This window comes from Maniola hyperantus, chromosome 8, assembly GCF_902806685.2.
Source record: "Maniola hyperantus chromosome 8, iAphHyp1.2, whole genome shotgun sequence".
NCBI lineage: Eukaryota > Metazoa > Arthropoda > Insecta > Lepidoptera > Nymphalidae > Maniola > Maniola hyperantus.
In genome coordinates this window covers 6,711,387-6,738,409 of record NC_048543.1, presented here as the reverse complement: position 1 = coordinate 6,738,409, position 27,023 = coordinate 6,711,387, and the positions used below count along the sequence as shown (strand labels likewise).

The 27,023-nt window shown below is 38.8% G+C and overlaps 2 protein-coding genes across 2 annotated transcripts; one reads left to right on the top strand and one right to left on the bottom strand.

The window, feature by feature from the left end:
• Positions 1-1,978: 1,978 nt before the first annotated feature.
• LOC117984756 (ATP-binding cassette sub-family C member 10) lies at positions 1,979-20,666 on the bottom strand. The gene is made up of 23 exons (XM_034971400.2): positions 19,854-20,666; positions 19,663-19,780; positions 19,346-19,504; positions 18,459-18,708; positions 17,777-18,041; positions 17,087-17,324; positions 16,199-16,347; positions 15,714-15,833; positions 14,770-15,154; positions 13,436-13,558; positions 12,788-12,901; positions 11,472-11,651; positions 11,048-11,196; positions 9,946-10,479; positions 9,349-9,481; positions 7,690-7,765; positions 7,097-7,194; positions 6,514-6,720; positions 6,108-6,235; positions 5,697-5,788; positions 5,028-5,222; positions 4,423-4,654; positions 1,979-4,268 (listed from the first exon to the last, which is right to left on the bottom strand). The coding sequence occupies exons 1-23, from the start codon at positions 20,463-20,465 to the stop codon at positions 4,023-4,025; spliced, it is 4,803 nt and encodes a 1,600-aa protein (XP_034827291.1). The 5' UTR covers positions 20,466-20,666; the 3' UTR covers positions 1,979-4,022.
• A 1,567-nt stretch (positions 20,667-22,233) lies between these two features.
• On the top strand, positions 22,234-23,490 carry LOC117984414 (coiled-coil domain-containing protein 97). The gene has a single exon (XM_034971034.2). It carries the CDS (start codon positions 22,457-22,459, stop codon positions 23,483-23,485), a length of 1,029 nt encoding a protein of 342 aa, XP_034826925.1. The 5' UTR covers positions 22,234-22,456; the 3' UTR covers positions 23,486-23,490.
• The last annotated feature ends 3,533 nt before the right edge of the window (positions 23,491-27,023 follow it).

Here is a 27,023-nt window from a genome sequence, read left to right as displayed (position 1 = left end):
TGTAGTGAACTAGTGAACGCTAGTCTTTGCCATGATCTATAAGGCATCAGAAAAAGTTTAGTAAAGCTGGTCGCACATTGCAGCTTTGCGTTTGACGACTCTGGCTGTAATAGTGTGATCGGCTTGGTACTAATATAAAAATATACTTCCTTAAAAATAACTTTAAATGTTTAAAAATAATAGATTTGAGTTTGATTTCAAATATCGATTTAAAATCATACTTAATGAAATTAAAGTACATAACACTTTCGTTTTCGGAAAGCAAACTTTAACTTGAAAATCTCATTATTAATAGATTGAATTCATATAACAATAAATAAAATTATTATTCACTTATAATAATTAATACACATTTGCATGAAAATAATATAATATGCCATAAAACGATACTGTGTTTTAAATCATGCAGCCGAATACAGAAACGTTTCTTAAGAGCACGCTTCCTTGCAGCGACAACTCGTTGGCGGGTGGAGCCTAAAATTGTACTTTTTCCATAGATGACAGAAAAAAACATTACCTGTACATGTCACCCTTTTCCTTCTAACCGCACCTCACCCCTAGAGAGGCCGGGTGAGTAAATTTTGCTTGAAATAGAAGATTTTTTAAGTCAAAATTGGGAAGTGAAAATTTCAAATCTACGTTTGGATTTACGCCTATTTTTGGCAAAAGAAAACATTTTTTAAGACAAACTTAAGACATTTGAAATGATTATAAAGTAAAGACGTGTGACATGAAATCGTTAGTTTTCCAATTTTCTAGTTTTTTGTGTAGTTTATTTACGTACGAAGTTGGCTCAAAATTTGCCCTCAAATAGAAATTTTTCAAGGGCCATAACTTTTGAAATAAATACAATTTTACTATATGAATTATTTTAGAGTATAGATAATGGAGATAAATCGATATATGGCTTAGTTATAGATCTAAAACAACAAAGAATAGAATAATAGGCGTAATACGTTTGCATGGAGAAGCGCGTAAGAAGGGCCACCTTAATGCTTAAGGGCGTCAAAACCGGTCACTAAGTTTTTGGGGTGCTCCTAAGACATGTTTCGGTATTTGGTCGATTATCATCCCTAATAAAAAGTTGGACCAAGCCTGTATAAAGCAAGAAATATACTAGCGTAGCGTTATCACATGAAATATTATTTTGAAACTATTTTTAGGTACTTATTCTTCAGTATTCACACTTTCGATTTGCGGACGACATCGTCATACTAGCAGAATCGCTGCAGGACCTTGAGGAAATGCTGATCGAGCTTAGTTGTTCTTCCAGACGCGTAGGTCTTGAGATGAACATCGACAAAACAAAAGTCATGTTTAACGAACACGTTATCTCAAGACCCGTCACCGTCGGAAATGCCAGCATCGAAGTTGTTCAAGAATATAACTACCTCGGCCAGATCATACAACTCGGTAGAAACAACTTCGTCAAGGAAGCTGACAGAAGAATTCAGCTGGGCTGGGCAGCATTTTCAAAGCTACGACAGGTCTTCGTATCGTCGATACCGCAAAGCCTAAGGTCTAAGGAAGACTAAGGTCTTCAACGAGTGTGTCCTACCTGTGATGACGTATGGAGCGGAAACGTGGACACTGACAGTTGGTCTCGTCCACAAACTAAAAGTCGCTCAGCGTGCTATGGAGCGAGCTATGTTGGGTAACACTCTCAGGGATAAAATCCGGAACGAGGAAATTCGCAGAAGAACAAAAGCGACCGACATAGCTCAAAGGATTAGCGCGCTGAAGTGGCAATGGGCAGGCCATGTCTGTCGCAGAACCGATGGCCGATGGGGCAGACGTGTTCTGGAGTGGAGACCGCGTACCGGTAAGCGCAGTGTAGGACGACCCCCCGCCCGCTGGACCGATGACCTGAAGAAGGTGGTGGGGAGCGGTTGGATGAGGAAGGCGGAGGACCGTGTTTGGTGGCGCGCTCTTGGAAAGGCCTATGTCCAGCAGTGGACGCAAACAGGCTGATGGATTGGATTGGATTGGATTCTTCAGTATACTGTACAAGATATATGCCCCCCGGCCCATACATTCTCGAATCATTTCCTTTAGCATGGTTAGAGAGTGACAGGACACCAAGACATCACGACACGTCACTCCACAATATGTGTCTAACCAAAATGTATGAAACCGATATTCTTTTGACGCGTCACAACACAACACGCTAGTGTATTCCTAGCTTTATACGCACCTGTACAAGCGTGTCCATAAAAAAAATTGTAATCGTTTGTTTAACAAAGTACCTATTGATGATTTAGAAAAATGTTTTTCACCTCACTAGCTCAACACCTATTATGTTGTATTTCTACTATCGAGGAGAAAAGTTGTATCCTACGCTACACGCTACCAAGTTTTTGTTTCTTGTGCCTTTGAATCCCTCACAGATTCTTCCACTCGAGATTACAAATACAAATCCAAATCATTTATTTCACACGACTCGAATACGTAGGTATAGGTTCTCGTAACAAAAACGAACTTTGTTATATTTTTGAACAAATAACTATTATTCTAACTTTATTCAAGGGTATCTGATTCCAACTGATGATGCATTCGCAGTATGTTAGTTTTTGTATCATAATAAATTAGTACCGATAGATGAGTACAGCTAACAGATGGGTGAAGGAAGACCCTATGGGGAATCTCTTACTATAAAAATATACTTTGATAACATTAATACAATCTTACATGTAATAATAATAATGACGTAGTTATGTATATTACAATCAGTTCAAATTAAATCAATTTGTTTCAAAATCAGTCATAAGGAAACAAATTGAGCAATTTATTTAACTTACACTACTTAACATTTTTATACAAACTAGGTAATTTGTCCAGCATGCGTTGCAATGCGACTCACTCGTTACTACGTTGGCAAAAAACCTTCCCGAAAGTCCCAACTACATTGAGAAAGATGCGCGTACGCATACGTAACGAACGGAGAATCGTGAGTGATTCCGCGTTCGTGAACTGACTCCCTGTGAAAAAGGAGCCCGGATGGATGGAGAAACTTGTCCGGCTAACGTCGAGTAAAGCCAGTTTCTTGTACATTTACAATGGAGAAATAATCTTTAATTTTTATATACATGTCACACTAATATTATAAAGGCGAAAGTTTGTATATATGTGTGTGTGTGTGCGTGCGTGTGTGTGTGTGTGTGTGTGTGTGTATGTGTGTGTGTATATGTTTGTTACTCCTTCACGCAAAAACTACTAGACGGATTTGGCTGAAATTTGGAATGAAGATAGATTATACCCTGGATTAAACACATATAGGCTACTTTTTCCCGGAAAATCAAAGAGTTCCCGCGGGATTTTGAAAAACGTAAATCCACGCGGACGAAGTCGCGGGCATCAGCTAGTTATATATACATTACACAATAATTATGTTACTACTTAATAGAAGACGGAATGTATCAAAATTAAATCAAATCACCGTTTTCTTTAGTGTTCTTACAGGCGAGCGGCACTTTGTCGACAAGAGTAACTGCTGTCGTCGCGTCTTCGCGTGTCAGCCGTGCCGGCGCCCTCGTCTGTACAGGTCGAAATGGCAATCCGTGAGGTAACGCCCCGCACATCTGCACAGCCCTCGCGCTAAACCAGTGCGGGTGTGCGGGGCGTCCCCCTACCTCATACCCCGATTGCCATCTCAACCTGTCGCGGACTATACGTTGACACAAATAGAGCATACTTGGATGGAGTGCACTTGTACGAAATAAAGTGGCCGATTCTCTTGGACACAATCTCTAACATAAATTGACAGGTCTAAATCTAGTGCTATGCTAGGGCAACTTAATGAAAGGGATAGCATCAGATTTAGACGTGTCATTTTAGTTTAGTTTAGAGATTGCGTACAACGGAATTAGCCACTGTCTTACAAGTTTACTTGGATGGCGGTTTACATACATTAATAATAAGTTTATCTCACTGAGTGCACTCCATTCGAGTTGCTTTGTTCGTGTCAATGCAGAACTTGCACCACGAACACCACAGTGCTGGCACTGGTGTCGGCAAGGTGGCTGTTACTGGTCGGGATGCAGCAGTCTGTAGAGGTGTGAAGTGGGGTCGGCGAGCGCGTCCTCGGGCGGCCGCAGCTCCAGCAGCCGGCCCCCGCCCAGCACCAGCACTCGAGAGCACTCCAGCACGCCGGCCAGGCGGTGCGCCACGAACACCACGGTGCTGCCGCCGAACGAGCAGCGGATGGTGTCGAGGATGACTCGCTCGCTCTCTTGGTCGAGGTTCGCCGTTGCCTCGTCTACGAGCAGGATCTGTACAAACCGCGAAACTTTGTTACTACACCGTCAAAATCCTAATAGGTACAATATATGGTGTAAATTACAGTATAAAGGTACATATAAAGGTACTGTAATAAATAACAGTAATAAAATTACTATAAAAATAAAGAAATAACACTTAACTAACCTTAGCCTTCTGCAGCAGAGCCCTCACGAGGCACAGCACCTGCGCGTGGCCGCGCGACAGCTGCTCCGCGGGCGCGGCCAGGCCGCCGCGCGCGCTCACCACGGCCCGCGCGCCGCACGCGTCGAGCGCGCGCCACACCTCCGCGTCCAAGTACTGCCGCAGCGGGTCCACGTTCTCGCGGATGCTGCCCGAGAATATGAACGGCTCTTGCGGAATTATGCCGATGCGAGATCTGCAATTTTTTAAAAATTATTTAAATGGACTATCAACAGGCTACAATACTCTTATATAAATAATATGAAATACATATTAATGCTATATTGTAGACCCACTTAAAGATTGCCACAGCTTGCGATAAACTATGATATAAATATATATGATATGATATTGCGATAGTTATAATTGCTTTACACCACATTATAATATTCCTACGACTTTGTTGCTTATTAAAATAAGAACAATATGCATTTTGAACACGACTTAGTTCTTTTTTTTCATCCAACTGAGCTTGTTAAAAGTTGATATGACAGATGTCCAACGGGTGGAATTTGGACGTTGGGATTTCTGCAGGTAAGCTGTAGAGGCTTCTAGGTACAGTAACGCACCTCAGCGCCTGCAAGTGCAGCGTGGCCACGTCGATGCCGTCGACGCGCACGCGGCCCGCGGCGCACGGCGCGAGGCGCAGCACGGCGCGCAGCAGCGAGCTCTTGCCCGCGCCCGTGCGTCCCACCACCGCCAGCCGCTCGCCGGGGTGGCTCGAGAACGTTACGCCCCGCAGCGCCTCGCCGCTGTCCCTCGCTCTACAATGCACAAAGAAAAAACAATACAAAAGGGTTATTGTTGGAAGTGTTCATTGGGCAAGAACGCAGGATAACGTATTTTTGGGATGGGGTCCTAAATGTTTGGAGCGCCTATTATTTTTAATAGCGAGCAAATGAAGCGCCTTATACCCCTTCGAAGGGCGCCCTCACCATGCAAACCAGCAGATTAATATTTTTCCGTTATCAGAAACACGTAGGGAGCCTACACTATTGATATCTGAAGCGCTCGAGTATTTATTTGTGTACCACCTTCTCACCAGTGAAAGGGCATACATCATATAATATTTTTCTTTTTAGAAACTAATTTTCAATTCTTCATAATCCAATAGGTCCCTAAGACGCTCGAGTAAATCCCTATTTAGCCTCTTAGGCTCCCCTAGTATTATAAATATTACATTGAGAATTAATTTTTCAATGGGAATTTTCGAATATGCTATTCAACACTTTTCTTACCCGTATTTAAGGTGTACATCCTCAAAACTTATAACTCCATGGGAAGGCCAGCCATAGGGTGGTGAGTCCCCATCACTTTTTTCACTTTCTACCTGTAATATACAAATGTCTTCAAAATCATTTTAAAATAAATCTAATGTTCTCTTAAAACGAAGAAAGAGTAATTTATTATAAAATAGAATAGAATATATTTTTATTCAAGTAAACTTTTACAAGTGCTTATAAAGTATACACTTTGTATTTGTTTGATTCGTTGTCATTTCATCGAAATTGCCACTAAAATCTCTAATGGCGACGATCCACGATTGGATATCGTGCTTGGATCTGTATAGGTATGTTTTTTCATGAATAACTGTAAATCCATTTTTAAAATGTTTAAAAAGGTTGTATACTATTTTTATGTTAACAAACCTGTGTAATATATTCGCCGACTCGCTCTACGGCAATCATCTCTCGCTCGGTCTCGGTGAAGGAGTTCAGCACGCTGCTCAGCATTGACGTCATGGACAAAGCGTACGATATGGCCAGGCCCACGAGTCCTGCACGAAATAATAACCGAGATGAGAAATAAAATTACGGCCCATATACAAAATTTTGTATGCTTTTTATTTCAAAACTATAAACTTTAATGTTTCACACTAGATTCCCGCAGCCTGTCATAGTGGTTATAGCCTAATATCGGGATCCACTTCTTTTTCGTCCTCCCCACTAACTGCGCCCTCGCTAACTCCACACTCATATGGACTTCCTTCTCTCCATCGTCGCCGCCGTACGTCTGAGCCACTTCGCCTCCTGTGCCGCGCGTGCGCGAACTCACCCGGGTCAGCGGCGTGCGTGGCGCGCTGCAGCACGGCGACGAGCGCGGCGCCCGCCACGGCGGCGGCGGCGGCTCCCTGCAGGCGCAGCGCCAGCCACTGCGCCGCCGCCGCGCCGCACAGCGCCGCACGCTGCCAGCGCTCCACACTCTCTTCGCCGCGCTCCGCCCACCGCGCCGCCGCACCCAGCGCACGGATACTGCTCAGACCTGACCGATTAACATATTTCTTAAGTGACGGTAGGTACATTCCGCGGAAAGTCAAAGTACAAAACCCGGAAATCCTTTGAGCAACCTTCTTAATAAAATTCCACAATCAACTTCACGCTTGCCTTCACACAAGTTTGAAAAATCTGTGAAAATTCTCCTAAAAATGCATGTTATATTACACAATCAAAGATTTTGTAAATGATAAAAAAGCGTGGACTTAACTCGCAGCCCACTTTAAGCAAATGCACGTGACTACAATTAGTTTTATACATTGCAGCATAATTTTGTAAATCGAATCTTTGAAAAGAGCAACCGCCGAGTTTCTTGCTGGTTCTTCTCGTTAGGAAGGGCATATCTAACCAGTGATAAATCTTACCTTCAAGTGTGTCATTAAAATGTACGTAGACCGGCGACAACGCGACACTCTGCAACCTTTTGAGTTGCCTGGAAGTGATCCGATACCGTCGCTGCAATCTGCACACAGACAATCGCAGTTGTTTTCATACGTATTGCGATTCAGACATACAGTGACGCAGCAGAAAATAATGTACGTCAACCTTAAGAATGAGATTTTGGCTTTGTAGAGTGTTGTCCCTGTCACTCATACCTATGTGACGTTTTGTTGGTCTCAACGACAGAGACAATGCTCTACAAAACCTCTATGTCCTTTCTAAAGGTCGATGTAAATTATTTTCTGCCGTGTACTGTAATGCGATATTTGAAAGAGGGAGATTACTTATTTGAGTCGTAAGCTAATTTTTATCACAGAAGTAGTAGTCCCACATGTACAAAAATATTCTACGCGGATCTCGCGGCCAACAGCAGTATAATATTAAAAGTGTGCGATTAATTGAACAGAAATAAAGCGAATATAATTATGTTTATTTTAGGCAAGTGTATTTAAAAGCGATATTAGACTAATGTTTTAGTTCAATGAGAGGTTAAAAGATAAAGTAAGGTAATCCACACCTGTAATATATGAAAGTCATAGGTAAGACGCCCACTAGCAACCAAGGGAGACCGTAGACTGTAACCACCACCGCGCCTACGACAACAATGTGACATTAATAAAATATTACCCACAGGTGTAAAACCAGCGCCACACGTAGAGGATCGTCTAGTTGTAAATTTTCATATGAAAAGCGGTAACGTTTTCCTTCCCGTAAATGTAGACCAATTTTCATAATTTTTGAAATGTTGTAGATATAATTAAGAACTATGCCCGTAACGTTTTGATTATAGAGAAATAGCTTACGTTAAACTTTCTTGATTATTTTTATTTTTTTCAAATTCAACTAAAATACTAAAAAAATAAAACGTACGAGCCTTGATTAAGGTATAATGAATCTGAGATCAAAATTGTCTAATTTTGTAAACGTTTGGGGGGTAAAAACGTTATCACCCGAAACAATTTTTCAAAAATAAAATGTAGGCAAATGCTTACTGGACTTGCAACTCGTATCTTTCACAAGGAGAAGGCAGCGAAGCTGCGTGAACCACATAGCATTTTTGAAAATATCTACTCGGGTCGCGTTTTGTCCCTAGACAGTCTTAAGACGCCATCTCCATGGACGCGAGAATCGCGGCGATAGTCTCATAGTCTCACCGTGCCACCAAATTCGATACAACTCTTATAGACCTGTCTCCACAGCACGATACTATGGTCGACGATAGTAGATCGAACTCGTTGCGATTCCCACGCTCGTGAAGATGGCGCCTTATTGCGCAAAAGATTACTTATTGCCTATAAAAGATTACTTTAGTGATAAAGCCGCCTGCCTTTGTACCCTAACACAATTTGTTTTTCTTTTTGATGAAAATATGTTTTTTAGACTTCGATTTTAGGATCGGTAAAAGCTTCCAAAGTCGCGTCACCGACATGTTAATGTTAATAGTGCTTGGAGTGCTGATAGATGTAAAAACTAAACTAATGTTAAAAACGGTTTTAATTTACAAATTATATATTTTTTATTTTGACACTACAATTAATTTGAAAATCCAAAACAACTACTGTTATTTCATAGCTTCGGGGTTTTACTTCTGTCGGCAGTTCCCACTGACTGCCAATTTTTTTTGTCTGTGTATGTTTTTGTATTTTGTTGCAATAAAGCTTTATGCTACTATTGGTAAATTCAAATTTACGATTTGCAGCACGAAATGTTAGCGTAGGTGCAAGTTTTTAGTATAACATCCTAATTTTTAGGCATGTATTATCTTTGGTGACATGTGTGATGTGGCACAAGCTTATCGTTAGCAAGGTTTTCTGCTTTGGAAACATGTATTTGCGAGTATATTGAACCATTAATATAATGTAAATATTTAGCGGTATCTATATCACTATCGTATATATTATCTCTATATATAAAAATGAATCGCAAAATGTGTTGCTGATCGTAAATCTCGAGAACAGCTGAACCGATTTTGCTAATTCTTTTTTCATAATATTCCTTGAAGTACGAGGATGGTTCTTACGGAAGAAAAATTTAAAAAAATCCTGAAAAAGAATCGACTGTTAGGCGGTACGAAGTTCGCCTGGGCAGCTAGTTTTACATAATAATTATGATGTCGAAAAAATGATATCAATAACAAAATTTATTAAGACCCATAAATTCTTAAAATCCAACTCACCTATCAAGGAAAATATTTGTGCGAGCAATATATTTAAGATAAACGGCAGTGAATCGTCCACTGTGTATGTATCTGAAGAGAATCTATTGACTATGCGTCCTGTAGGGGTTACATCGAAAAATTTCACGTTTGCCTGCAACAAGGGAAAATATAAATAAGCACCGTAAATTATACTGTGTTTATAAGCTGTGTTTAACATTTCAAGGCTCTAGCTTATCGAGAAGTTACTTTGAAGTGGATTGCAAAATTTGTACTGAGGCAAACAACAAACAGCCAGACAAGAAAACAAGTTTATTGTCATAAGCTATAGTACGCGACAGGTCGAGATGGCAATCAGGGTGGGGACGCTCCGCACAGCCCTCGCGCTAACCCACTGAGGGATAGCGCGGATGTGCGGCGCGTCCCCCGACCTCATACCCAGATTGCCATTTCGAGCTGTGGCGTTCCGATCTATGTTTAAAGTTTCAAGGCTCTAGCTCATTGGGAAGTTAGTTTAAAATCGATTGTACCGCAAAAAACTTACAAACAAATAATTAATTTACATACAATAAAATAAAAAGAAGTAATAAAAACGTGTTAAAAAGAAATTCAACATACCTTTACAATAACTTTCAGAAGAATTTTGTGAATCTTAGCTGCAGCTTTAACACCTCCATAAGCGAACAAGAACGCGCGCATGATAGTGAATACTAGATTCAGTCCAGCCAAACCGAAATACACTTCCAAGTAATAATTGTCTGTGAAAGCTGACGCTTTTAATACTGGGGATTGCGTAGAATACATGTTACTTGCTGAGTTGTAGTTGTCAGTATTAATTGTACTATTATTATTTCCATTCAAATTGTTGATAATAGTCATCGAAGTGTTCACTATTTTATGTACAATGTTGTCTAAGACATTGAAGCTGTGATCGAGAGCTGTAGTGTTCTCGTGCACGTTGTCGATAATTGGTACACTGACGGAATTGTTGCTTTTGTTTCTGACCCAGAACGTGAGCCAGACGAACGTGAAGTTTTGTGACAGTTGCATGAGTATCAGCGATATTACGATGCACGTTGTTAGGAAGCTTCCTACCGAGCGTAGATATAGGCCGATGACCCACCAACCAACTGTGCCTTCAGACATACTTTCCTGTAAATTAAATACAAAATATAGCACCAAACTCATCTTCTGTACAATTTGAAAAAAATTAAATTCATCTACATATAAAAGGAAAAGCTGACTGACTGTCTGACTAACTGATCTATCAAGGCACAGCTCAAATTGAGCTGAAGTTTGGCATGCAAATAGCAATTATGACGTAGACATCCGCTAAGAAAGGATTTATGAAAGTTCAATACTTATAGGGGTAAAACAGGGGTTTGAAATTTGTGTAGTCCACGCGGAGTAAGTCGCGGGCATAAGCTAGTATTTAATAAAGTGAAGGTTTATCGCAAAAAGTGATACAGATTAACGAGCAGACGCGGCAAAAAACGCAGCTCGTTAACTGAGCAGTGCGTATTGGCCATAAGAGTAAGTGAGAAAGAGTACAAGATTCTGTTTATGTACGACATGGGTGAGGGGAGGGAAATGGGGTTGTTGGGTCTACGACATTGCTTTTTTGTTTATACGCGATTCATAAAACTAAAATCATTGATTTACTAGAAATATAGATACAGCTTCACAGTAATATATTAAGTACAAACTCAGTGCTACGTACATCATTATCCAAACTGTTTCGACTAACGACATCTAGCTCGTCAAGTTGTTTATCCTCCGTGTCGCGTTTGGGCGGCGGCTCTTCGCCTTCGCATTCAGTTTCGCTTGGCAGAAATTCTTCTATTTCGTTTAAAACTGTTTCCGGTGGACCTTAGATAAAAATATACTATATTTTATGAAGACATAAGTTACAAGAAAGTTTCCTCTGAAAAAAAATCTGTTTATATTTATATTTTGCTAGGACATCGAAAAAAAAATACCACTAACACACATTTTTTTTAGATGTAATGTAGATAAATAGTTTATTTGCAAATTCGTTCAGGCAGACGTCGGTGTACATAATATGTAGATGAAAAAAAAACGCGACTGTGCTGCACTAACTATGTGCTGCGCGACTGTCTCGTCGACGCCCGTCAACGTCTCACCTTGCGCAACTATCCGTCCGTCCTGCAATAGCAGCACGCGGTGTGCGCGCGCCAGATGTCGAGGCGAGTGCGTGACGAGCGCGCGCGCCGTGTGCCGCAGCAGGCCAAGGATGCAGCGCTGCATTATGTGCTGCGCGACTGTCGCGTCAATTCCCGACAATACATCGTCCAACAAGTACACTGCAAACCAAAAACAACACCTTGTGCTACTAAAATATACCTAACTAGCTTATTCCCGTGACTTCACCCGCGTCATCATCATCATGATCAACCCATTTGTTCCGTACTTTTAATGTATTTATAATCATAGCACAAACCAGCGTCTTTTCCAAATTCGTAGACTTATTTTTATTACAATCGGTCGGGGTTTACCTATGTGGCCGCTTACTACGGCAACACTACAGCTGTCAGACGATGTTGACACATACCGCGAACGCTCCGCGAGAACGCGTGACACACACCAAACACAAGCCTCTAACGGCTATTATTAAAAAAAACCGGAACTTTAGACGCGAAGTTCATCAACCTTCGACCAGATCATCAACCCTGGACCTTACCAGCGCATCTTGGGGGCCCCCATCATCGGAGCGTGTTTCAGGATCCGGTAAGTGACTGCATTACAAACACTGACCGTCCATTAGCTTTTATTCTTAACACCATTAATGAATATACTACCATGAACTCTCAGGCATGCAGGTTTCCACACGATGTTTTCCTTCACTGTTAAAGCAAGTGATATTTAATTACATAAAACGCACATAACCCCGAAAAGTAAGAGGTGCGTGCCCGGGATTGAACCCCCGACCTTCGATTAGAAGACGTCCTAACCACTAGGCTTCTTCTTCACTCTGGGCTGGTGTCCGCCCTTAAATGTTTCCGTCTGTTGTGCGTTCACCACTAGGCTGTCATCGCTTATTAGGTAGCTACTACACTAATTTCAAATCCCTATTTTACCTCCTTAGAGGTTGAATTTTCAAAAATCCTTTTTTACCGGATGTCTACGTCATAATCATAATAGTTACCTGCATGCCAAATTTGTTGCCAAAAAAAACAAAATGTTTTTATAGTATCATGTAGTAAGTAAAAAATGGCGGCCTCAAAACACTGTTTTGTGTGGCGCCAGTTTACATATTACCGCACTAGTGCGATAATTAATTCGTAGTCCATTTTGGGCATTAAAATTATCGCCATGTGTGGTAAAAGTCTACCTACATTTTAGTTTTGATGAATTCTTTATTCCTATTTCAGTGAAATAAGAGATCCACTTAACGAAAAATTTGTTGAGGTACATATAATTCAAGTCTAGTGATATTTACCTTGTTTATCCTGGTACACGGCCCGCGCGAGTGATATTCGCGCCCGCTGCCCACCGCTGAGGGTGCAGCCGCCTTCGCCCACGTATGCGTTCCAGCCCAGCAGGTTCAGATCCTCTAATGATAAAGTACAAATAAAATTATAAATAGGAATAAAACAAATACGATTCAACTCAACTGAAAGTGAAAACGATGCAGTGGGCACGAGAGGATGCAGAACAGGTTGACATGGCAATCGAGGTATGGGGGGGGACATCCCGCACCGGGTTAGCGCGGGAGCATCACAGCCGGTGTGCCGTCCTCAACCCGATTTCTGTCAACCTTGTTGCGTACTATAGGTTCCTCTTTTTATCTCTATGAGTTTGGTATGAGATTTTACATCTTTTACAATTCGAGTATTGAAACACTTTAGCGTTAAAGTAAAATTGACCTTAAAGCCTTGTTATAAAGCTCAAGTTCGTCCATATATCCAAGCGGACACCTTGTACAGTTAAACCGGTGATATTGAATTTTTTTACTTAAACTCACGGAACTAGACCCAATTTACTCTGACATTTTTGTGTTTCACCGCTCGAATTCTATCTTCGTTGGTGAGATGTAAAATTCCATACTAAACACACTGATATATTAATAATACTTAATAACACTTGCCTGTTAATGCACAAGCGTCAATGACCGATCGAAACTTAGATTCGTCGTAAGGTTTCCCAAATAATATATTGTCACGTATAGTCCCCCGCACGAGCCACGGCTGCTGGGATACATAACCGAAACCTGGAAGAAAAGGAAAGAAAGAAAGAAAGAAGAAAGAAAAGACGTTTATTAATACAAATTATGCCACACATCACAACTTAAAGCTAAGAGCTGGTTGTTCCGGCGCTTCAAAGGGCAGAACGGATGTTTATTTTGATGCCGCCACATAAGCCTTACAGGTTAGCCCGCTATCATCTTAGACTGCATCATCACTTACCATCAGGTGAGATTGCAGTCAAGGGCTAACTTGTATCTGAATAAATAAATAAATAAAAAATATATAATATAGTCCGCGACAGGTTGAGATTGCAATCGCTTGCCCTCACCGGGATTGTTTGTTGATTGTGCGAGTGCTGGGCATTCCCTTCCCGATTGCCACCTCGACCTGTCGCGTACTATAGAAAGACTAGCTGATGCCCGCGACGTCGTCCGCGTGGATTTAGATTTTGTTTAAATTCCCGTGAGAACTCCTTGATTTTCCGGGATAAAAAGTAGTCTATGTGTTAATCCAGATTCCAGGGCACAATCTATCTCCATTATTTAGCCAAATCCGTGCAGTAGTTTTTGCGTGAAAGAGTAACAAACATGCACACGTACTTACAAACTTTCGCGTTTATAATATTAGAGTGATAATATAAATATGTTTGCCATGTTGTTTTGTAATTTCCAATGTTGCGGTCGGTCCTAGACGGGTGAAACGTTGTCAAACATGTAAACGTCGTGAAATGTTTTAAAACAAGTTCCCCCGCGCCATAACGTACAACTTATGTACTTTAACAGCATTTATTGATAAACAAATGTTTTAACTTGGTGACGTATTTTTATTTGTACTGTAACATTGATTTGTAATCAGTACCCTTATTATAAATGCGAAAGTGTGTTTGTTTGTTGGTTTATTGGTTTGTTGGTTTGTCCTTCAATCACGTCGCAACGGTGCAACGGATTGACCTGGAGAGTGACATAGGCTACTTTTTATCCCGGAAAATAAAGAGTTCCCACGGGATTTTTAAAAACCTAATTCCACGCGGACGAAGTCGCGGGCATCAGCTAGTGGATTATAATTAACTATCAAACAAACACACTTTCGCATTTATAATAAGGGTACTGATTAAATGCTTTACAACAATTTTCAAACTTTGATATACCTATATACAATTTCTAATAGATCCAAACTTACGTATTTCTTACACATAAGTTTGGTTCTATTAATAACGCAATTAACAAAAACTTACTATTAAGAAATTCGGGTATTTGAATATCCCCCGCCTGTTTCAGCATGTCACCTATAATTGCTAACAACAGAGACGTCTTTCCACTACCCACGGGCCCAGCAATACCAACTAGCTCTTCTTTACCAATCTCCAAAAATATATCTTGTAACTTGAACGGTTCCTGTATAAGCGCCTCGTTAGAGGACTCTGAATCCCTCCTCTGAATACTGTATTTGGTCAGCTTCTTTTGAGATTTGCCCTTGTTTTTCGTTGATTTCAGCATTGATTTTCTACGGGTGGAGGATTTTGCCCATGTAAATGACGCGTTTTTAATTATGATAACTTTGTCTTCATCCCGGTTTGTGTTCAGTCGATCATAGTAATGTTCCATGTCCATGTCTCTGAGCTAAAACAGTATAAGGAATATCACTACATATTACAATTTTCGTGGGGATTTCTAATTTTTTTTGAAGATAGAATAGATAAAATATAGCCTGTCACACTCAGGAATAATGTAGCATTCTACTGATGAAGAATTTTCACAAAATCGGTTTAGTAGTTCCAGAGATTACTTAAACAAACTTGCAAACTTTACCACTTTGTAATATTAGTATAGATTAGGTCAAAGATCCCCGCCGCGCTGAGTTCGAGTTTGTTCAGGCTAATCTCAGTAACAGTGTACGGAATTTCGTACAGTTTTCACCAATAGAAACAGGGATTATCTAAGAAGGTTGTAGGTGTATTTAAATAAGCAACCGGTATGATAACGACTGTAAGCTAAGACGAAAAAAAACATTCCATCTGGGAGCTTCCGTGGCGTACTCTGCGTAAACAGTTAAAGTTACACGAAAACAATGTATAGTTAAATCGTTCTTCACAAAACGTTCTAAAAAAGTCGTACACACACACATTCGTATATATTGATTGATTACAATATTTTCACTACGCGATTCAAAGTAACTCACATCCAAAAGTTTCTGGATACGTTTTATAGAAACCCAAGCTTCAGTTAGTCCATTCAGTACCCAAGGGAAGGCGTTCAATGGTGCAATCAACATATTGATTAGTGCTATAGTTGTGAAGACCTGAAATAATTATTTTGTTTCTATGACATACATGGAACTGTCAACATGGGATATAAACGGTGAAAAGTTGGCGCAGTAAAAAGGTAAAACTATTTCAGTTTTTATAATAGTCACACCTCATAAATCAAATTGAGCGATTAACACTTTCGAAGTTCTCCATTAAAAATAATATTTCGAAACATAACATGTCGCGAAACTTCGGCCAGCTCTTAAGACGCCGCTAAGTGTTTCGTACCAAACTGAACTATTCAAATATCCCCAGACCTCCACAGCCCCACGCACACCGCGTCCAGGTACTGGCCCGCGCAGATACCGCAGCTCCCTCACGCGAGCCTCTTTGCGACAAAGGAACATATTCTACGTACAGTAGGCGCGCTTAGCACTTGTCCGCGCAGCGCATGTGTGCCCAGCGTGAGAGCTGCCACCAGCACGGGCGTCGTCGCCCACAGCACCACGCACACCGCGTCCAGGTACTTGCGCCCGCGCAGATACCGCAGCTCCCTCGCGCGGGCCTCTGTGCGAGAAATATATAGGTACTTCACTCTAAATTAATTCAAACACATTAGCAGTTTTACGTGTTAATTGGAACTGAAGACTTTCACGCACATTTGAAGCGTCTCAAATTATTCTACAGTCTTAAACATTTTCAGTCTTCTAACTACAGTACGACAAGGCTCTTTTGGCACTTGAATGACATTGACAGGGGCCATTACATACAACATTAGTTCCGATTTTAGCCACACGCCAAAAGAGCCTTGTCGCACTGTAGACAACATTGCGTTAAGAATAGGTTTTCAACATCCATTCCCACCCTCTTGAAATACTGCTACCATTATCAATGGAAGACCAATAGCTACATATTTACCACCATAACCGTAAGTGGTGGCATTACATTTAATTTCTTGTGCTAATAGAATTTTATTATAATACTAGATGATGCCCGCGATTTCGTTCGCGTGGATTTAGGTTTTTAAAAATCCTATGGGAATTCTTCCCGGTATAGCTTTCCCCGGGATGTAAGCTAAATCTGTACCAAATTACATCAAAACCAGTTAAACTGTTGGACCGTGAAAAGCTAGCCGACAGACAGACACACTTGCATTTATAATATTAGTAGGGATGGGTATACATATTGATATTGATTTGTTTACTTATAATAAACAGTATTTACAAAAGTTTGCAGGGTTAACTTAAGTGTAAAACTTTATTTTACACCTAAGTTAACCCATATCAAAATAATTCTTATTTTATACCTGAAACTTTATCTATGAAGTAGTCTTCCCACACATGCACTTTTACAGTCCGTATCCCGCGGAGCATGTCGCTGATCAGGCTCACTCGCGTGTCTTTGTGTTTCATCATTTCCGTACTCAACTGTCCAATCTTATTTGCAATTATTTTATTTATTGGTATAAGAATCACTGAGAATGCTACTCCAGCCAAAAATGATATGCCAACTTGCTGATACAAAAGGAACAATGTGATGAATAACTGGAATAGGAAATTATTTCTCTTGTTATTTTAGATGTTTCATACTCTCTTATTTAGATCTTATATCTATACATATAAATAATTATCTTTAATATGGAATTTTCCAGAACCCGTTCTTTAAAAGTTTCATAGAAATGGTGCAGTTCATGCCCTTCCAAGGAAATAGGATTTTAGTAATAAATAAATCTAGTATCAAAACCAGTTGAGGTTACAAAAATATCGTGATACTTTCTGCAGTGTTTTAAGTTTTTCAAAACGCTAAATCAATAATCACTCTCAGCTTTCTCTAGTACAAAACTTTGGATTTACTATTTACATTTTGGTTGAGGCTTATTTTTCATTGTAGTATAGCTACTAAAAACAGAACACTTGTTTTTCTTCGCATTACTCTTCCCTTGATAAAATATAAACAAAACCATACCGTTTTTATTGGAATCGGAATAGATTCTTACCTGCAGTGGTATACTCCAGAGTGCATGGAAACTGGGACAAGAGTTCACAATTCTGTCAGTATCAGTTGACATAAAATTTGTTATTTCTCCAATAGAAAAAGCTTTATTGAGTTCAGTCGAAGTCACACTAAGAGTCTTTCTCAAAATAGTGGACACTATGGCTCCGCGCATTTTGAGGCCAATCATAGACATTAACCAAGTGAAATGAACATTAAACAAAGCAGATATTATTGTAACTGCTAGAAGGGTTGCAGCATAAATATATCTGAAAGATTCAAAGTTTCATTAATGCCAAAATTACATTGAATAATGCAACATTAACTTTTCTTTTATTTTCAAATCAACCCAATATTATTTTGCAACAACTACAGAGTAATTTTTACAGTTAATTAACTGAAAATAATTATCTAGCCCATAAAGCACTAACCGCAAATGGATCAATGAATGGATGGATGGGTGGATAGATGGAATGGATGTTATGGATTTCCGCAAAGTAACGCCTGCTTCTATACATCATAAAGCAGTGTTTAATATCAGGGCATTCCTGCATAGTCTGGTATGACAGCCTTTACTAGGCCACACAAGAACGCGTGCCACTTTGAGTATCCTTGTACAAAAAAGGTACTTGGGCCTCCACTGTGCAGGTGGGCCAAAACAACAAATAAAGTAATATAACTTTTACCCATAATGTTGATCGATACTGTCATCTTCAACAAAAGTGACTAATTTGTTCAGGAGTATAGGTCCACCAAAGCCTGCCATGTCAGAGATCAGTTTGAGTATTCCAATGCCATAAAACTGAAGAGCGAAGCAACTGTGCAACGCACGGAACAATGAGACATTTTGCCGTCGTATTGGTCGTAGCAGCACTCGAGAGGTTGGGGTGACTGGTGTAGATGATTGAGGGTATGTTTCACTTGTTGCCCCATAGCCTATGAACATGCAAGATCGATTGTACACTTCAATTCGGCATTGGTAATAATATAAGATAATAGAAATTGGAGATATAATTACATTTACTGCCAAAATTAGTAATAATTAATCAATGTCTGTAAGTTACTTAAAATTATTGTTATTATGTCAAAAATCACCAGATAAATAACAATATTACTTAAGTAATTTATTGCCAGATTACGGTTAGAATCAATTGTTATTTAATTAAAACAGATAGGCATGATGCCAAATGTCATTCCACATTATTTAAGCTGCACTAACTAAAGGTTGTTATTGTATATACATGTTATTTAGTCTACTGGATCAGCATGTTGTTCCAGTAATTTAATTCAGTATGATTTTTAACTATGAAAAGTATAATAATTTAATAATTTTAATTAGGTTGGCTAGTAAATTACTTTGACAGTTCGATAACTTATTTGGATAATAGATGACACCTATGCAAGCTATCTCTATGCCGAATATCCCCAAAATCAGTTAAGTTAATAGGCTGTGAAAAGCTAGCAAAGAGACAGACAGACACACCGCATTTATAATATTAGAAGTCACAACTGTAGATGATAAATGTTATAAACCTTACAATGACAGTCTAGGTCAACTTAAATTAAAATTTACCAGGTCCAATAAAAGGTTCATGTGGTACTTCAGTGAACTGCTGGTAATTATCAACATTACCAATCAGCGCCTTGTCCATCCTTGCCCCAACATAAGTACATCTATACCGTGCTGGAATGTCATACACTTCTTCTAGATCTTGTAGCTTGTTTTCAAACCCTTAAAAGATAAGTTATAAATTATACAGTTAACATCAAATCCTATTAAGGGTGTGTAGTGGCTATACAAAACTATGCTAATTAATTAAACTTATTAAATGACAAAATGTTTGTCTAAAGTACGAAAAATTGTGTGAAATAGCAATAAAGTTACACTACCTTTTTGTAAGAGTGGATCAACCCATGTAAAACACAGTTTAGACCACCAATTTGCTCCTTGCATTGCCGTACCAAGGACCCCTTCATCACCTTGAGGTAGAAGTGGGGTGTATTCACTCTAAAATTGCACAATATTGTTAAAACTGATACATATCTATATCTGATGTGATTATGAAACAAACAATACTTACATGGGAATGTTGAGAACCGACCAGGCATGGTGAGTAAAATGTTGGTCTGGAATCACTCGCTGGCAGTAAAGTTAGAAAATATACAAAATGGCAACATAATATGGCAATGTCTAATGAAGTAGGAGCACCAGTAAGAATATTACTTCGAAGTTCTATAATACTAAACAGCACTGTGAGGCTCCATAAAACGAGTTGACTTATTGGCCCACGAGAACTTTGCCCCAAGCGATGTTTCAGTGCTATGACATACCCGAAGTGAACCAGCCACGATATACATGCCGCTCCGGCAGCGAAGTAATCAATGGGATATAGCCTAAATCTATCATCAGATATAATAATATACATGTGTATTATTGGAATGGAGAAGAGTGCTAATGCTACGAAGCTGCGAAGAGTAATTGACCGTTCTTGAGTCTTTTCTCTCACTACCCAATCTTTTCTTAATCCCACGTAATAAGCTGATGTTATAGCGAAGATAAAATATATAGGTATTTGAAAAAACAACTCTTGAAAACACATCCCAATGTCCTTTGTCGTATCGTTCCATGGGATCAGGCCCTGTGGGCCACACATGTATTCCCATTTCCAAGTTAGATTCATAAAAGAATTCATCGTTACAAAAATCTGCACAGCCACAACACAAGTTAAAATGTCTTCAAAAGCATTTCTATTTACTAATTAAGTTTAAGTACTTTAAGAAGTTTATCTCTATGAAGTTCTGAGCACGTTCTGAGAAAATCTCTGAATAGTAATTTATTTTAAAGGATTCCCCGATTATTTTCGTAGGTACCTACTTTGCAGTCTACTCTGTGTTTGCAGTGACAGGCACAGAGTACATTGAATATACGGGTATAGAGTCATCAGTCCCTATTTTTTGGTAACGCCATCTATTGAGCTGAGTTGCAACTACAGGATCTGCTATATATACTAATCCCTATAGGTACAGTATATACGCTACCTAGATAGGTACCTATATATAGGTTTTAAATTTTCTTTTATTTCTATTTTTCTATGGTTAATTTCAATAAAACACATAAATAAGGTAATAATCTTTTATTTATTTTTATAACTGGGCACACACTTTTTTTCTGTTATTACAGCAAATCGTAGTCCGAGAAACGTAGTCGGGGTTATATTAGTTAGGTACTTATAGAGCTCTTCTTTTTTCTTGTTTTAAGGCTTTTTCCATCACATCCAGATCAGCACAATGCACTGTAAATCCATACTTTGCAGTTTCGAATAGCTAAAGAGGTACAAAGAAATAAAGAAAGTTGCTCGGTAGAGTTGTCAGAGTTCAAAATAAAGCACAAGTCACTTCACTATAACAGAATCACCAAAATCCAACTAACAAAGTCAAGTCGTTGGAAAATATCACATAAACACCTTGATATAATGGAAAACCTCGGAAAAAAGTGGTTGAAAATAAATAATTTTTAATAGACACAGACCACAGACTTGACAATTTGTGACTGTGCCAATGTTTCCATATGTAAATCAAGAATTACCGTGTTGTAAGGTTAAAAATACGGTGTTTCTTGATTAAATTACGGTGGATGAGCTAAAAGAATACCGTGTAATTTTTAAAAAGAAAAAAAACGTTACGAATTTGCTTTTTAATTAATTATTAATATTATTCTGAGTCTGACCCTCCTAGCATAGCAATGTCTTTTCATATATTTTTTTTATTGCATTCATCCATCACATTTAAGAATTTTTACATTTCACTTCTTGCTAATTGCTTGAATAAGGACGAAAATAGATTGCCAAGATTAATAATTGATACTTTAACTGTGTGTGTGTGAGTGTGGCGATAGATTAGAAAAATAATAAGATTAGATAAGTGGGGCGATAGATTAGAAAAATAATAAGGATTTCCTTGAAATCTGCCACAATCTACCACTTTGTTAAATCGTCAGCTTTTTCTGCCAGAGTTAAAATTTAGGAGCCAAATCTGCCCAAATGGCAGAAATCTGCCACAAACGGTCACACTGCTGACCGGCCACAAAATTTACAAGTAGTGCCACCTGTTGCGCGTGGTTGGCAACAAAACTTACTACTAGTGCCATCTGTCGAGCTAAGTCTGAGTCAATGTACCCTGTGCGATTTTGTACTGTGGCTAAAATGTACTGAGTGAAAAGACCCTGGTGACAGGAAAAATGTAAATATAAAAAACAAGACAAGATGACAAAATGACAAACAACACCACAGACCAATAAAACAACACTGTGAACTGCTGTGAACAGACAAGTGACCAACACAGATCACTATATACTAGTCAAGAGAGACTAGTATATAGTGATCTGTGGTCTAGAGCACAGAGTGCATTATCTAGAGAACCAATGTCCCGCCTAGGTACCTACACTCACCGACTAACACTATTGTTCTCGTATGGTGTTCTCGTTATGTGACCATTTATCTGTGACCTCATCTCTAATTCTCTAGTGTTTTTGAGATTTTGTAATAATTTGTAAACAAACAATTATTTCTATTTCTACAATCTACAGTAATATCGCATTTGCACTTAAAAACGACTTCAAAGTTTATATTTATTGTAATCTAATGCTTTGAGATTCAAGAAGCAACACTATTTATTGAAAGTTAAAATGGTAGATTCAAGTAATTCTTCAGCAAATGAACAAGATGAAAGCGAAATGGATCCTATTTTTGATATTATCGATTACTTGGTAAGGTGTGCAAATATTTCTTTTAAAAATTCTCAACTGAACAAAGAGGAAATACGGACAAGTGAAAAAATTCAAGCAGCATATAACCTGTATACTCAGTCGCCTACTCAGTTTTTATTACAATTTGGAAAGTACTTATCGCCGAACCATATGCAATATTTTGAAACTTCTCAAAGTAACAACGCTAATAAGGACTTTAAAAGATGTTTAGATCAATTGAAAGTATATCATTCAGATGAATGCAAAAATAAAAGAGTGCGAAACAGACGATACAAAGCCATGCAGAAGTTACAAAATGACACAGATTATTTTAGTGAAAAACAAATGATGTATCGCAATCCACTATTGTATGAACAGCTCGTAGGCCAATATCTGACTAATGAAGAAGTAAGGGAGCGAGATGGTGTAGATAATGAAAACTTTACTTTTCTAAATATGATATTGGAAACCGTTGATAGAAATGAAATGAGGGAAACAAAAAATATACAAATGCTTATTGAAAATGAGAAATCATCAACAGAAACTGAACAGGATGCACAAGACACAGATGGGACATGCAGTATAGGAAAGCAATGGGGAGATTTTGACATCCCAGACACCAAGCCTAACTACATGCCGGAAACTCAAAAGCAAGCTATGATAAATGCAAATGAAAGAAATCTCTTAAGGGAAGAGTTTCTGCAAGAAATGTATAGCAGTTTTATTGAAGGCAGAGATATAGATTTTGATTACAACGGCGTTGACAACAATGAAGAGTATGATGATTTACAGCAAATCTCTCAAGATGCTGAGGACAAATATTTTGACTCTGAAGACAATGATGCGGAAACGTTGGAGGAGCATATGCAACATGTCCAAGAATATGGGAGAAAGAATTCTAATGACAGTAATAGTGACCCCTTAGATATGTTTATGCAACATATTTCAAATAAACTTCAACAAGTGTGATTATTGTTTTATTGCTCATATTGTTTTCTGGTGGGAGGCTTCGGCCGTGGCTAGTTAGCATCCTACCGGCAAAGCCGTGCTGCCAAGCGATTTAGCGTTCGGGTACAACAACATGAAGAAACCAAAGGGCATGGGTCTATTAAAAACTGCCATACCCCTTCCAGGTTAGCCTGCTTCCATCTTAGACTGCATCGTCACTTACCAGCAGGTTAGATTGCAGTCAAGAGCTAACTTGTATCTGCATAAATTAAAAAAAATCCTCAATATGGTCCTGTATTACATGTTTGTATCATCATGATATTAGAGTGTTCCTTCCGTACCTCAAAAGGAAAAAAGGAACCCTTATAGAATCATTTCGTGTTCTGTCTGTCTGTCTGTCGTGTCTGTCAAGAAAATCGATAAGGTACTTCCTGTTGACCTAGAATCATAAAATTTGGCAGATAGGTAGGTTATGTAGCACAATAGTCAAATCACAAATCGGATTCTACAATGGCATCATATTATTGGAATGCTGAATCACTTGATGGCATGTCTTTGTCAATAGAGTGCTTCGCAATTTACGATTGTTGCACAAACGCACAAAATAAAAGAAACACCTTATTTATTCCCTTTATATTTACCCTAAGGTGTACTATTCTTTGAAATGTGTGTCCGTTTATCCACCCCGGAGTAAAAAATAATATACAAATGCCGTTAACAGCCCCCGTCCGGGGTGGATAGACAAACACAAAGACTTACTGGACGGATGCACATGATTTCGAGTATACATCCTAGGATAAACGGAATAAGCCAAAAGAAAATTCATATTTAGTACAGTTTTTTTTGTAACTGTAAATGTTTTGTCGTACAAAAATTATATTATTGTAAATATATTGGGAAGCTACTGTAAGAATACCTATTTCCTTAAATATCTCTCGTAGGGAATCGCGCGGTTTTAAATTATAAATTGCACGTATTGCCCTTTTTTGTAATACGAATATTTTCCCAATATCTGCCGCTTTACCCCATAGCAAGACTCCGTAAGACATAATACTGTGGAAATAGGCAAAATACACAATTTTTGCAGTTTCCACGTCAGTTACCTGTCGAATCCTTTTAACAGCATAAGCAGCAGAGCTGAGTTTACCAGCAAGTGTTGATATATGGGCGTTCCATTGAAGCTTTGCATCTAACGTGATCCCCAGAAACACGGTGGTCTCCTCCACTTTTAACATATCATTATTTATCATAAGTTAATGTCCTTGGTCGTCTTTGTATTGGGCAGAGAAAATATAACACACTTGGTTTTCTTTGCATTTAAAAGTAAATTGTTGACAGTAAACCAATGAGTGACCCGCGATATGGCATTATTTACATCGTCAAAATTGTTCTTATTTCTATCGACTTTAAAAATTAGTGACGTATCATCTGCAAATAGCACAATATCGCAAGTATTATGGACGAAATATGGTAAATCGTTTATATATACCAAGAACATGAAGGGACCTAGTATAGAGCCTTGAGGAACGCCCATTAGTGAGGGTGATCCGGAACTGAACTGAATGAACTTCACATCATTTACACATACGGTTTGTATACGGTCACTCAGATAAGACGCAATGAGACTAAGCGCAGTGTTTTTAATTCCATAGTGGCTCAATGTAGTTAAGAGTCTCGTGCTCAACGCAATCGAACGCTTTAGACAAATCACAGAAAATTCCAATGGCATTCTGTGAGTTCTCCCACGCATCGAATATATGCTTTAAAAGCATTGCGCCCGCATCTATTGTTGATCGACCTTTAGTAAAACCGTACCTACTGCTCAGAGTGAAGTAATTTATTCAGATTGAAGTGTTGGAGCAGTTGGTTGAGCATAATTTTTTCAAATATCTTGCTAAAAGTCGGCAAAATTAATATTGGCCTGTAATTGTTTGGGTCATTTTTACTGCCCGATTTAAAAAGAGGAATTAATTTACTACATTTCATAAGATCTGGAAAGCATCCTAATTCTACAGACTCATTAAAAATTAGAGCAAGATACGGAGCAATAATATCAATAATATTGCTGATTATTTTTACTGATATCCCCCATAAGTCTCCTGTTTTTTTGGGATTGTAAAGATTTGAATACTTTAATAATATCATGTGGGGTAACTTATTCAAACTTAAATAATACACTGCACTCAGAAACATTGCTCCTGAGAAGATTATAGGCTTCTGTTGGCGACGAGTTAAGGGAACTTGTCGTGGTGACTGGGATGTTTTGGAAAAAGTCCTCAAATATCTTTGCAATTTCTAAATCGGAATCAATAATGTGGTTGTTAATTTTAAGTTCCAATTTATTGTGTTCCATTTTATATTTCTCAGTTTCATCCGTAATGATCTCCCAAGTTGTTTTTATTTTATTGTTAGTATTAATAATTTTCTGCTTTATGTGAATAGACTTTGCTTGTACGCAAACAATTTTAAATAATTTTGAATAATTTCTTACATATTGAACAAATGCTGGAGTATAATTATATTGCTTTTCTGCGTACAAGTCAAACAGTACGCATGAGCCACTAGTCTTCGTGAATTGCACGAACTGTAAACTGCCTTACGTATTTTTTGTAATAACCTACCAATAACGGTTACAGTTGTGATTGCTAACTAAACTGTGTAGGCAACAAACTAATTTCTTTTTATTTTATGTAAAAGAGACAATGGGGCCGATTCTCTTGTACACAATCTCTAAACTAAACTAAATTAACAGGCCAAAATCTAGTGCCATCCTTTTCCGCAAGCAACATTATGAAAGGGATAGTAATAGATTTAGGCGTGACATTTTAGTTAAGTTTAGAGATTGTGTACAATGGAATTAGCCACATTACCTAGCGTGTGAGCCTTGTTAGGCACTAGCGTACTTGAAATCGAACAAGTAGTACTTAGTGAAAAAAACGGCCAAGTGCGAGCCAGACTCACCCACCGAGGGATCTGTAGATTGGAAAGAAACAAATAAATAGTTATTTGTAAATTAATCTAGCATCCCAAAAACAAATTCCTTATACATATTTGGGACCGCAAAACTTAGTTTGACTGTGAAAGTTTATTTCTATAACTTTGACCCGCCATTCCCACCCCTTCTACACTATTAATTGTAACATTTTCGAATTTAACATCGCGAATGCGTTATTTAAAACTTATTCCAAATTTAAAATCTCCTTAAAAAAACACTAAAAGTAAAGCAGGAAGCAGGTGTGGTGACGCACTCCAATTTTACCGTTTTGGTACGGAACCCTAAAAGCCACTACATCAGCCTAGACATTTCAGATCCGAGAACGACCGTCAGATTTTATGTCATTGTGTCAGTGAAATAAGCGGAAATTGCGTCATGGAATTTATATGGGTAGTATAATAATCCGCGACAGATCGATGAGGAGGTCGAGGTAGTGCAATTGGGGTATGAGGCCCGGGTTAGCGCGAGGGCGTTTCCTCCCCGATCGACATCTCGATCTCGCCTACTATGCGTATCTACACCTATCTACCTAGTTTTTCCGCAAAGCAGGTTTCTCGAGAACTG